This window comes from Onthophagus taurus, chromosome 6, assembly GCF_036711975.1.
Source record: "Onthophagus taurus isolate NC chromosome 6, IU_Otau_3.0, whole genome shotgun sequence".
Lineage (NCBI taxonomy): Eukaryota > Metazoa > Arthropoda > Insecta > Coleoptera > Scarabaeidae > Onthophagus > Onthophagus taurus.
In genome coordinates, this window is record NC_091971.1 from 17,565,798 (window position 1) to 17,579,673 (window position 13,876).

A 13,876-nucleotide genomic window follows, 5' to 3' on the forward strand; every position below is an offset into this window, starting at 1 on the left:
TATTAACGAAAGCATTGTATAAAGAAATAATAGGTCTAGGGCAGCAAAACGATTCAGAAGAGCGCATTACAAATCCCAGCATCCTATTAGCTCTGTTAAATGACAAATAATTAATTTCACAAAAATCATAAAATCTGTTCAGGTCATTCTGAAGGTTAACACAATCACTTCAAAAAATTTTTTTATACCAGAAAACTTAGCTTATTATGAGTAAAAATGCTTACAAACGCTGTTTTCTGTACAATAAACGGTTCCGGAGATATTCGCAAAAAACGATTTTTTTATTAAATTTCTATCTATTCTCTATCTCAAAAATGGTGATGATTTTAGAGGGTAAGTTGATAGAAACTTTTTTTCAAATTTTTTGACAAGCTATCACATCCTGAAGTCCTGCGTATATATTATGAAACATCTATATTTAGAGTTACTAATAAAACACATCATAAAACATCTACCGCATTAAACTCTACGAGCGGCTGTGTAATTGTTACCGTACTGCTGGAACCACATGTTATCCACATCGTTCAATTTGGGTCAAAAGAAATTGGTTATCATTGATCTGCGCTCTCTTTTAACGGTGAAATGTCGCCGACACAAAATCTACACCGTACAGTAATTTTTTGTTAATGCAGTTCCTCCTGGTGTAGGTTGATGTTGTCCCATGTACGGCAATTTTGCTTGTTATCATCCAAAAATGCGCCTCGTTGCTACAGATTTTTCAGCTAAAGTTGGGGACCTTTTCCAAACGCCCGAAGCCCACTCAACGAACAAATGGTGTTGTCTATGGTCATTAACTTGGAGTTTCTGGTTCAGTTGGGTCTTGCACGGGTGCAGACCCAAGTCTCGAAGTAAATTCGCCAAGTTGAAGCTTACGAAAGTCCCAATTGTTGTGTACTAGAAGGAATCGATTCCCTCGGTACTCCTGGACATCTTCACGAACCGAACGTTGGAGAGTCGACTTTAAAGGGCCATCGCGTCTGTCGTAACGTTACCGCTAACGAACACTCATTTTGATAAAGTTTTATCATTTGCACGAGCTGCTTAATCGTGTAACTTGCCATGGTGATTTGGTATCAGTAATTGAATAATAATCAACAGATTTGAAAACAACATGACCGCTACAGACTATCAATATCGATCTGCCCCTATTTGAAAACCCTTTAGGACATTGTTATTCTTAATTTGTTAATCTCGTAATTATATCTAGTCTAAGTAATCGTCATATGCAGCAATGCACATAAACATCCCTTGCTTTCTTCAAAACTAGTTTTCAAATTATATTCTTTCCTTCTTTTTCCTGCCAAGTATGATTAAAAAAGTATATACAGGGAGTAAGTTTATCTAGGCTCATACGTATCAACAAAGTACCGCTCTTACCCACTTCAAGTACACCCACAATGCAATTAGGTCGATGTGCTATCTGACGATAGCCAACTCAAATACTAGTGGTAGTTAAAAATAGTAGATGGTCCAACAATTCAGATGATTGAACGTCCACACTGGTTCATTAAGTTCATTTAGAAACTGGAAGAGTTATAATATTTCAAGTTTCTGTTAATGATAAATTTGCAAAATAATTGAATGCGTAAGGAGAAGAAAAATGAATATTATTCCTTCCACTGGTAAGCCAATGTTTCAAATGGCTTGAAATGAAGCATAGGTGATAATTCGCAATATTTTCGTATGTATTTTGCTGCTTCATGTCATCATTCTCAAGTCAGGTATGACGTGTAGAATTAGCTAATAACTTTTTCAAATATGATACGTTTTCAAACAGTTGCCCTTAGAATGTCCGATACAAGATGTGAATCATCTTCAGATAAGGACAATAAACCAAGATGAAATAAGCATGTATTGAGTAAAGCGAACCATATTAAACAAAAAAAGATTTGGTCACCCGTAATGGAGTTTCAGTGGAAACAAAAATAACCTGGATGCGATTATATTTATTAACGTGTCATAGTTTGGTTTTAGTATTCGTAGTCTGCACCGAATCTATTCTTCACAGGAACTTAAAAGATGTGTGCTGACCAAAGAGTTCATGAATGTTAACGTTCATATTAATTTGATATCATCAGATTGACCAAATAGGATAATATAGCTTTAGCTGTACAGTAGTTTGCCTTCGTAGACTTGCTCCAACATGCTATAAACGTCAAGAACTTATAGAATAGATCATCCTTCATAAAATATCAAAGAAACATTGGCCATTTTACGACAACCTTATGACGTACCCCGAAACCAATAGAAAACAGAGTGATGACGAAATTGATTTTCTATGTAGCAAGTCGAGTTTACAACCAGACAGACTATATTTCTTGAACTTGTTAACTTGAAATATCAATGTGAAATTTTGGAAGATAGTTCCTTTCATTGAGGTGTATAATTTAAACTTTAAACTGGACATTTGTTCATTCTTCTCAGTTCAAAACCTATTGAAATATCTTTTTTTAATTAGCTTTTCAATTATCCAATGCGACATATCCGTTTGTTTTGCACTTTCTCGAATTTTGCTCCTTATCTTTTTCAAAGATTAGTCACTAGTTCAAAGATTTATATTCGATTTTACTACCTATTAGTAATATCGAAGATAATATACACTACATGCCAAAAAAATTGTAACAGCTCGAAAAAAAATGAGTCACCAGGCTGGAATCTTAACAAAACAACTGGATGCATGCAAAAAGTCGGTAATAAAAATATCATATTGATACTCAAAGAATTCTAAGTTTCTTGCTGCATCAAAGTAAATAATGGGGAATGTTGTCAATCCTTTATTAATAGCACCAAAAAGATTATTTATTAACTTCCAGGAGTAAGATCAAGTGAATAAAAGAACGACTATATTATCATGCCTTTATATTTCGCATTACTTTAGTGCTTCCTCATTGCCTGATGGCTCTACAAACAAAATCAACAACACTAATACAAAATTACAATATCAAATACACTTACAGTCTTAATTAAATCAACAAAAAAACAAAAGAGAGACCCCGTACACATCAGAAAATACAATAAAAATCACGTGCGGTTGACAAACAACTCAAAAACATGTGACTTTCTCAAAACTAGCATGATAATATAGTCGTTCTTTTATTCACTTGATCCTACTCCTGGAAGTTAATAAATTTATCTTTTTGGTGTCACAAAGTAAATGCCATTTGTTGTTTCTTCGATTGTTAACAATGCTTAAAATTGGTAGAAGTCCGCGGTTTAACCAATTGTCTGACTTTGAAAGAGATTTTTGGCCTGCACAAGATAGGTATTCCGTATCATGAGAAACCTTTCAACAGTGCTTTGAGCATGGACTGCGTGGTCTGAACAACATAACCAACATCATCATCCTAGAAGCGGTCGTCCTCGAGCGACTAACGAACGTGAAGATCGTCGCCTTAGACAAATAAGTCTGAGAGACAGATTTTGTGTACGACGTCTTCCTTTGGCACAATTTCACAAAACTACCAGACTTCTATGGTGCCAAGAAAGACATTGTTGGATCGATGAATCCTGGTTCTGTTTGTGGCAAAATGATCAATTAGATTTTGCTGTTCGAGGTCTCGGCAGCCAAACATCTGGTATTATAGTATGGGATGCCATATCGTTGGGGTATAAGTCACCTCTAGTTGTAATCCCTGGCAGTTCAAATGCACAACGATACATCCACGAGATTTTACAGCCCGTTAATATTACAGCCCTGACATCATGTTCTAGCAGGATAACGCCCGACCTCACATCGCCGACATCTATCAGAACTTCCTACACTAAGAAAGGGTAGAAATTCTCCCATGGACTGCTCGCACTCCGGATTTAAACCCGCTCGAGCATGTATGGGATATGATAGATCAATATATAAGGCGTTTACCACAAGCAGGAAACCTTGCAGTAACTTCATCGTCATCTACAGTTAGCCTGGGATGAGATTCCACACGATACTATAGATGATCTCATTCAGAGCATGTCTCGCCGTAACATTTTAGTCACATAAATTGTTGGTATTTTTTTTCAAATATGATTTACTACTGAAATAAATACAAATTACTTGTAAAAATTACAGCTTTGTGACTCAACTCTTTGGAGATGTTGGAATTTTTTTGGCACGTAGTTTTTATATAGAGACCATGTATACAACTTGATGAATTGGTGACAAGTTGTACCAAGAATAAGTTATAAAAAAATACATGGAGCCAGATTTCTTCTCCATATGAACTTTTTTGATAAGTTCTACATCAAGCTTTTATTTTTGTTAACAATACAGCAGTGCAAAATATTTTTCATCGTTTGTGTTATCATTTTTTTCCAAACTCCATCTAAACACTAGCTTTCTTTGTTGCTGCTACTGCCTTGTCGCTTTCTCGAGGTTGCCATGTTTTTATTATCAAGCTATAGCAAGAAGCAAAATGTATTCAAACATACAAATCCATCTATGCAAAGTACAGGTTTTCTTTATCCATACGGAGGATGAAGACTTCAGGACCTGAAATGAAACGCTTGTAAACATTTGTAAGAAGTGTAGCCAGAGGATCCATCCATATTTATCAAACAAAAATTTCCACATTTCATATAGGACGTATTATACTTTTGATAATAACCCCATTACAGTATACGTACTAACAATTAATCACACTAAAAATAAACAAAAATATTTGATACTGCTTTAACCTCTGAACAGTGATTCATTCAATTCGCTAAAGGCACAAATGAAGAATCTGCTATTTAGATCATTTTATACATATTTCGCATACATCAAAAAAATCTTTTGTCCTCTCAAGTCTAAAACCGGAGTGAACTTACATAATCAAAACTTGCTCATTTCACAAAACCATATCATTTTTTCATTGACATTTCCAAATGCTTTTTATTTTTTTGTTGTGTTCTTTAAGGATTAAAAAGAACAACTATGGCGTTTTGAAGTGGACGTAACGCCAAATAATTAAAACAAAAAATATAGATTGGAAATAAAATTATTATAACAAAAAAAATATTGTTATTACTTTTTTTGTTTTGCAGGAATTTCTGACCACTGCGAAAGTTTTAGCAGAGGCCAATTACGACAAGCAATGGTAAAACGCGGCCATAGAACCGAAAATAAACGATACCACACCGCCGGCACGGTAGATGATATCAAGGTAGTTGCATATGACGCCCACCTGCTTTTCTTGCAGCTTTTTTGTATTGTTCCTTTAATTGCGCTTATTTGCTTACTCAACTTACTTTAAATTTAATAATCGTTTTTTCTTACTTAACTTTATTAACAACATGTTTATTAAATGTATATATTTAATAAATAAAGTAGTTATTTTTGTAAAGAAATTATTATAAATTTTTACCCTTTTAAAACAATATTGTTGTTTCTGTTTTTAACAGCGTTTCGACAATAGGGACCCAAGTATCCATAAACGTTTATCATGGAATTATGGGAGTCAATCCGTTCCAAGGCCGCATGAAGAAGAAGAAGAAACCTAGCATAATAACGTGGGGTCATTAATTCTACTCTACGTGGTGTATTTTTCGATTACCGCTCTATTAGAATACTTAAATTAGTTAGACTGAAAATAAAACGTAACAAAACTTAAAAATTAAATAAAATAGCACGTAGCTTGTTATTATTTTTAATCGACCTCAGGTTAACGAACATAATATAATTCAACAAAAAAATACTAGAAACTCATACTTGTCAATAAATGAAAACAATAATATTAATTGTATATTAAAAATTTTGATGAATTTGTGAAGTTTTTTGAAATCAAGTGGACCAAAATTCCACGTGAATAATAATGATATTAAAAGGATAATATTTAAATAATAACGATTATTAAAGTAGGTGAAAACATTCCCAAAAATTGTGTAATAATTACTTTTTTAGAGGATAGTTTAAGATTATTAAAAAGAAACATTCCCTTTTTTGATGTATTTGAAAGGGATTAAAGAGGTTGGTAGGTAAGAAAATTCTTACTTAAAATCGAAAAAAAACTATTTGGCCTAATTGTGTAATAATTATTGTAGAAGATCTATGAATCAAAACAAAAAAAAGAAAAGTAAATTTTTTATATAAATAAGATTGTATTAAAATACCCACTTTAAAGTACTAGTGAATATAAAAATGAAACGAAGTAACTCATAAAATACCGATACTATTAATATATTAAGTATATATTTATTTTTCATTTACAGAGTTTTTTTTATTTATTTTTGTTAGTTAGACGCTGATAAAAATAGAAAAATATTTAAAAAAATATAAACAATATTGTAAAACTGAAACAGCAACAAAAATTTATCATTTTTAATTTAAATTTATTATTAACTTAATTGTTGCTGTATCATTTTGAAAATTTCGCCGTTTCTTTTCTATTATTTTTTGAATTATTGCTGTGTTTGTCAATAATTTAAAAATTAAAACGAAAATAAAACGCATATTGTCATTATTTGTATTACTTCCGCTTGGGAAACAAATAATTAAAAAAAATGTAATAAAAAGTAAAAAAAAATACATAGATATTTTACAGAAACACTCAATCTTTTTTATTTTTAATCCTATAATCTGGTGCTATATCAATAAATCTTCTCGGTACAATCACTTCTAATATTTTTAACATTATATGACACAAAGAAATTACTAATAGAAATGGCCACACACCACTACGTAAGTATCTACAAAAAAAAATTAAATATAATTATTAAACAAATATGGAACATACCCATTTTTTTCCTGAAACTGCAAATCGTGTTAAATAAAAAATATGTTTAATTCCATAGAATAAAGTAATCACCAAGTTAAAACCAGCGGTATCAAGCAGCTATTTATTATCTTACCTAAATGCGGATCACTTATCATACATAAGTATTATGGAGGCACGTATTATAATGCGTCCTTTGTTTATATCTTTCTGGAGATATGGAAGGAGTTATGGGAGATTAATTTGACGAAAACTTGGGCACATCCTCATTCCTCTGTTTTATATGAATGAATATGAACCTCTGGAATTTCATGCTCTTAAAATGTTGATAAAGGATTCAAGTTAGAAAAATGAATCGCATTACGAAACCATTTATCAACTTGGCAAGCAAACGCTGTAACAAAGTAACAGTTTTTGTGACAACGATATTGATGAATTAATTAATAAATCCCTTAATGATGAAGTAATCTTTGCCGTCAAAAAATATTTAAGAAATGAAGATGAGAGAATGAAATGGAATACCTTTGCAATAAACTGGGCATCCATTTTCTTATTCGCGATCGTAATTTGAAAGTACATCGAAGTTTCAACGAAAACTCAAGAATGAAGTAACCGACTATCGAAAAAATCATAAATCCTTAATTCTATGTTCTTAGAACGTAATGATTGATTACATTATCAGATATATTAATTATATTAAAAATGTTTAATGTAATTTTAGCAACTTATCTCGTGATTAGATAATTTATTAAAGTATATTAGCATATTAAAGTAGCAATTATTCTGCGAAACTATGTTTTATACGGTAGCTTTGAGAACGTGTTGAAATAACCATTCTTGCAGCTGTTGGATAATGAAATATTGACTTATACGAACATTTCTGTCATTGGCTAAATCTTTAATCTGTAGATGTAATTTAAAATTTTTGCGTGATTAAGACCTGGTTCAATGAATTGTTCAGCATAGCCCAGTTGAAAAGGGTCTGAGAAAGACATACTCAAAATAAGGATACTAGAATGTGAAATATTGAATGCTTGACAAAATACAAACAAAATCGTAATAAAAAGATCCTGGCAAAGTCCTGAATTTAAATGGGTTCAAGAAATCAGGTATTTTCAAAAATTCTGGATGGGCTAGAAGAGATGAAACGTCTGACTACCCAAAAACGTCTTCGGATTGAAGTGAGCTAGCTAAGATACTTCATGGGGAAAAAGAAGTGTCAAAACTTCGGTATGGGTAGTCTTTCAGGTAATGTTGTAGACTTAAGATTTCGTCACACAATAAGTCTCCATTAATATCCGATTTAGAGTTGAATATTAGTTTTTTTTTCAGTGCAGAACAATGATTCAACAGCTGTTCTTTATTTTGCCTTTCTTTTATGTCAAAAAAAATGCCAAGTAACATTTGCATTTTTTTTTGTGTAATTTATTGGTTTTAATGCGTCTTAGGGCCGATCTTACAAGTGTTGGTATATAATCAGTGGAATAGTTATTCCCAGAATAATTTATTCTCGGCAATAATTTAACGAATGCGTCTTATAAAGCCTTTCTTATGCCAGAATACTTATTCCAATGGTTGGTAATACTGTGGGTATAACGGGCAGCGCGCATGTGGTCAAATTGACTGTCAAATTGATCAGCGGTGTTTACCATTATTCTGTTTTTATTTTCATTTTACGTCCTTACGAATATGAATGTGAACAAAATATTTTTAAATTGTGGTATTAATAGTTCTACATAGTAACAGTGCTAGTGTAAAACTAGAACTAACACTAGATCTAGAACTAGAAACATTTGGGTTAGCTGTACGTCTCTTTAGACGGCTAAACCCGAATGTTTTTAGTTTCTAGTTCTAGGTCTAGTGTTAGTTCTAGTTTTATAGTTATTCAGCGTTAGGTTGTTGTATATTTATGGAACTAAATGTAGTACTAATACTAGAACTAGAACCATTAGAGTTTAGACGTCTTAAGAGACATATGGTAAATCCGAATGTTTCTAGTTCTAAGTGTAGTGTTAGTTCTAATTTTAATTACTCAGGACTGCGATCAAAAACCTTTTTTGAAACTGAAAGGCGATATACGGCCTTCATTGATTTTTGGGTGCTGAATCCGGGAAAAATAATGAAAAATTTTCATCACCCTTAGTTTTTTTCGCAAATTTTACTTATTTTTGGATGTCTCACAAATTTTAAGTTGAAAATCAGCATTACGCGTTATTCATACAATAATTATTACGTCTGATTGATTATGATCAATGTCAAACAGTCTCTGACTTATTCCTAGTATAAGCTATTCGCGTTGAATTGCACGGTATAGCTATCCTGCGCCGTATACCGTTACTTATGCTATACGCCGGTATTATAAGACGTTTATTCTAGTGTTTATACCAACATTTAGTTATTCTTGGTATACGGAGCGGTATAAACTGTTTAGTAAGATCGGCCCTTAGTCGCTTTTGGGGTTTAAAAATTAGCTTGTTTGAAACCTAACTATTTGTCAATAATTTCCCAAATATGAACATTTTTTAAGCATTTCTGTAATATGAATGAAGTCGATATTGAATTGCTTTGCTTACAACATTAATTGGAAAAAGAACATCGTACCATGTTACAAGAGAAATTATAAAGTAAAGTCTTTCAGTTATTTTGCAAGTATTATCACTTCATGTGACGTCGTAGGATCGTTTAGTTTGGTATCTTCAGTCGAAGACGCTAAAGCATCATGAAAGTCTCAAAATTGATATTATACTGCATTCGATTCGGGATTCCCAGCGAGTAGCGCTTGATTTTTGAAAGGTGTAGATTTTCAGATGCTCAATTAAAATTTTCCATCTATTTACTGATGCTACAAATAAAGTAAATATTTTTAGCTTCCGAATAAAGATTAAAACTCTAAATTATAATTGTGACATCCACATGGTACAAAGAAACCTAACGAATTAAGGTCGGTAATTCTCTTTTGCAAGCCCTTGTTTTTTCATTATATGCTCCCGCCATTATCATAACCCTTTTCCCTGCAATCACTAATATTGAGATTATGATCACTCAATATTTGTAAAATAGCTTCTGTAAGACCTGCACCAGTTGTATCATCAATTCCCAAAAATGTAATGAAATATTCTTTAATCGTTACGGCATCCTCGGTTATGTCACTGCACCTTAATGTTAGGGAGAGTTGCTCTTTATAGCTTATATCAGGAGTACAGTCAGCTATGATTTGCATAATGCTTTGAATTCTTTACATGTCATAATATTGTGGTTTTAACTTGCGATGATTAATTCTATCAATTCATTTTGTATATTTTTGTCATAATAATGGTCAGCCAACTCTCCTTTCATTGCTCCTTCATGACAGGGTCAAATCTTGCCAATAATTGTACGAGCCCTAGAAATTTCCCATTATTTGAGGTAAATAACTTATCAGATGATCCTTTGAAAGCCAGATTATTGTCAGTTAAATATCATGTAATCTGCATCAGTTGTTGAAGCACATTTTTCCCCACCCTAAAGCTGCCACTGTTCGATGATGAGAGTCAATGAAAAGTGATGTTGCGAGAGATTCTTTTGTAAACATTATGAGGTGATTTTCATACCAATCCACCATTTAGATAGGTGAATAAATAAAAGTTTCCTTAAATATACTGCATTACCATAACAGACACATTGTATGTACATAGCAATAAGATTAAATATTGATTCGAACTACGGTTGATTCCAGTATCAAGTAGGTAATCCCAGTATTCATTGGATGATTCTTATGTCAACTGGATGGTTACACTATACACGGCCCAGTGGATGATTCCACCGACTGTAGTGATTAGTATAATTGTTATAATAAGTACTGTTATAATTAGTTTCAGCATTCATGGTCTAGTCCAGTATCTAGGGAATGAATCAAATTTAAAATTCAATAGTTATTGGAATGATTGATAATATATAACATAATTAATCTACTAGGAATAGATACCAAAGACTAGTGGTGGAACGGTTTTCGCCGATTAAATTCTAATAATTCGTATAAAATCCATTAATTGGAATATGAGTATGAAAATTTCCCAAAGTGTTAATAAAAGTGTCCTCTTTCCAATGAACCAACACGTTTTGAAAAATAACTTTTATGTTTTTGAGAAAACAATATTTGAAGTTTTGATAAAATTGTCGATGTTCTTCGATAACTTTCAAAATTCGTTATAAAATTAATTTCTTGAAGGATCCTTGTGGAAATATCACCAATTATTAATTAAAATATCCTCTTTTTAATGCAAAAAGCCGTTTTGAAAAATCACTTATAGTTCTTGAGAAATAAATTTTTGAAATAATCGTCAATTTTTTCGAATTTTGCAATTTTCGCCGATTAAGTTTTAAAAATTTATATAAAATCCAGTTCTTGGAATATGAGTATAAAAATTTCCCAAAGTGTTAATAAAAGTGTCGTCTTTCCAATGAACCAACTCGTTTTGAAAACTAACTTTTAGTTTTTGAAAAAACAATATTTGAAGTTTTGATAACATTTTCGATGTTGCAATTTTCATCAATAATTTTCAAAATTCGCTATAAAATTAATTTCTTGAAGGATCCTTGTGAAAATATCGCCAATTATTAATTAAAGTATCCTCTTTTTAGAGTTGCTTAGTTAGTATCTTTCTTATTAATTTCATTTTTATTCAAATATCCCAATAATGTGGCAATGAAGGGTATCACTTCAGAAATGTACAAGAAATTATAATCATAATGGCTGGATAGATATGCCGGATAACCGGATATCCGGCCGAAGGGGATGCCGAATATCCGGCTTTTCGCAAAATCACTATCCGTTTCATCACTACCAAAGACTTTTAAATCTCATATTATAGAATACTACATTACAAAACGAAAAAATCTGACACAATAGTTTTACCGCTTTCAAAACGTTTTTTTTAACATTTTCACTACTTTTAAAAATTGTTATACTTATCAATCATGTAACTTTTCGATATTTTGCAGTTTCAGGAATCAAAGAAAGAACTTAATTATAACTATTCCTACCTATTTAATTTTTCTGGTAAATCTGTACATCGTTCGCTTTTAATTTTTTCATAAACACTTTCTGTCCTTTCAGAAACATTGGACCAATTGTAATATTTACTTATTCTTTGATTACATTCAAAAGGGCACACAAAAAGCCCTTTTCTAATATCAAATATTGCTTGTTCAACACCTTTAGATATTTGAAATTAATAATATTAATAACCATGATGCTTTTTACTAACCTTTAATTAATGAAAGAACATTTGGTTGCGTTAGGTAGATTAAATCTGGTGGAAGTACTTCTGGAATACCACCAACTTCTGTAGAAACAACTTTTAACCTAAATATTGATTGGAATGAACAATAATGAGTGATGAAGAAAATGAATGTAGAAAATAAATTACCCACAAGAAGCAGCTTCAACAATAGCCATACAATAAGCTTCTGTTAAAGAAGTATTCAAAAAAATATGACCTTGTATTAAAACATTTCGAATTTTTGAATGATCTAAAGATCCTAATAATTTTACTCTATCTTGTAAACCTTGTCTTTCTCTAACTTCTTCTAATAACCTAATTTTGAAAAACATTAATTATAAAAGAATATATTTAAATAAATAAAATTAACCATCTCTTTGGGCCATCTCCACCTATAATAAAATGTACTGTAGGATATTTTTGACAAATCTCAGGAATGATTTGAGCCATTAAATCAACACCTTTTCTATAAACTAGTCTTGATATGATTACAATAGTTACTAAAAAAAATTAATTAATTTCAAACAAGATTTAAACCAAAATAAAATTACCATGAGTTTGAGAACTGTTTGAAGGATCAGGTATAAACATTGAAGTATCCACAGCATTTGGAATAACAGAAACACGATTAAAATGAACTCCAGCCCTCAACACAGTATTTTCTTTCCCAGTATGAGAAACACATACACAATGATTACAATCTGATAAAGTTATTTCTAATAGTTTGTTTGTAATCACAGCACTTGCATCAGCAAAACCAAATAAACTATGATCAGTAAAGACAGTCTAAAAAAATAAAAATAGTATTAAGTTTGCATTTTTAATTAAATCCTTAATTATTACTTTTAAACCCATTAAACCACCAATGATTAAAGCTTCATGTGCTAAAGCTGAAAAGGCAGAATGTCCATGAACAATCTCGACACGTTCTCTAATTAAAACATATCTCAATAACGGTAAGTTACAAAACATCGAAGGGAGAATACATTGGTTATAAAACACCTTTATAGGTAAATAATACACTTTCAAACCGTTTGTGAGATACCTTACTCCGACTTTATCACCGTAACTATGCGTTATTACGATTACTTTGTGACCTTTTTGTATTAAACATTGAGATAAGTTGTATATGTGCTCTTCTACACCTCCTGTATTTGGATAAAAAAAATCGGATACCATGCTACCAAAAGAAAAACGATATTATAATTTAAAAAAAAGTTTTGTTGAATGAATTACCATATACGATACTTTTTCATTATTTATAAATTTATTTAAATCTTATTCTTTATTATTGAGGTTATGTTATCTGTCAATATCAACTGACTTATCATTTTCGAAAATGTAATTTGGCTATTGAAAAAGAGATGTCGCCCTAAAATCAGAGATGATTGTTATAATTTTTTTTAGTTTATATTTTTAATTAAATACAAAAAAAGATTTATAACATTTTAATAAATAAAGCTTGCATTTTCTGTTCTTTTCTCAAAAGAAATTGTTTCTTTGAAAAATAATTATGATTTTTATATCAAATCATGTTTTCATACATAACTATGAATAAGTTTACATAAAATTCAAAAATTAATATTGTTTTTATTTAATTAAAGCTAAATATTTCATTTTCTTCTCATATTAAGAATTAAATTACTTTTTTAACATCAAAATTCATTTTAAAATATTTTAAAACAAAGAGAGAAATGTCTTATTTGTTAAAAATTAAAATTTTGTATCAATTTTTCAATAAAACTCAATCATATTTTACAAAATAATATTAAAACCACGTGTATTTTATGCACATCTGGTCGTATTTTTGGAAAAATTCCGCTACAATAAATCGGAAAAACCCGTTCAACCCCAAAAGGTATAAAAGACGAGTTCAGATATCAAAATTTCGTTAGTTAACAGCGATCAACCGACGGCTACAGCAGAAGAGGTGAAGGAGAA

General features: G+C 31.1%; 2 protein-coding genes across 5 annotated transcripts in view; one reads left to right on the forward strand and one right to left on the reverse strand.

The window, feature by feature from the left end:
- LOC111414038 (pleckstrin homology domain-containing family G member 5) overlaps positions 1 to 6,506 on the forward strand; it is a 155,171-nt gene extending 148,665 nt beyond the window's left edge. For 3 of the 4 annotated variants that reach the window (XM_071197144.1, XM_023045194.2, XM_023045195.2), the window contains 2 exons: positions 5,008 to 5,126; positions 5,365 to 6,506. In XM_071197144.1, the coding sequence (XP_071053245.1) occupies positions 5,008 to 5,126; positions 5,365 to 5,463 (218 nt within the window). In that variant the 3' untranslated portion in view covers positions 5,464 to 6,506. Of the gene's footprint in view, positions 1 to 5,007; positions 5,127 to 5,364 lie in introns of those variants that run through there. The other variant, XR_002706238.2, reaches the window with a different exon arrangement.
- Positions 6,414 to 13,259, reverse strand: LOC111414062 (phosphatidylinositol glycan anchor biosynthesis class A). Its single transcript, XM_023045241.2, has 8 exons — positions 13,172 to 13,259; positions 12,779 to 13,115; positions 12,487 to 12,721; positions 12,306 to 12,435; positions 12,083 to 12,250; positions 11,921 to 12,018; positions 11,697 to 11,868; positions 6,414 to 6,648 (listed from the first exon to the last, which is right to left on the reverse strand). Exons 1-8 carry the CDS (start codon positions 13,189 to 13,191, stop codon positions 6,510 to 6,512), a joined length of 1,299 nt encoding a protein of 432 aa, XP_022901009.2. The 5' UTR covers positions 13,192 to 13,259; the 3' UTR covers positions 6,414 to 6,509.
- Between the last annotated feature and the right edge of the window lie 617 nt (positions 13,260 to 13,876).

Coding starts and splice junctions, on each gene's coding strand:
- LOC111414062 (XM_023045241.2), bottom strand. CDS start 13,191: ATGAAAAAGTATCGTATATG. Junction 12,019..12,082: donor GTTGAAGCTGCTTCTTGTGG/GTAATTTATTTT, acceptor ATCAATATTTAG/GTTAAAAGTTGTTTCTACAG. Junction 11,869..11,920: donor TGTTCTTTCATTAATTAAAG/GTTAGTAAAAAG, acceptor AAATATCTAAAG/GTGTTGAACAAGCAATATTT.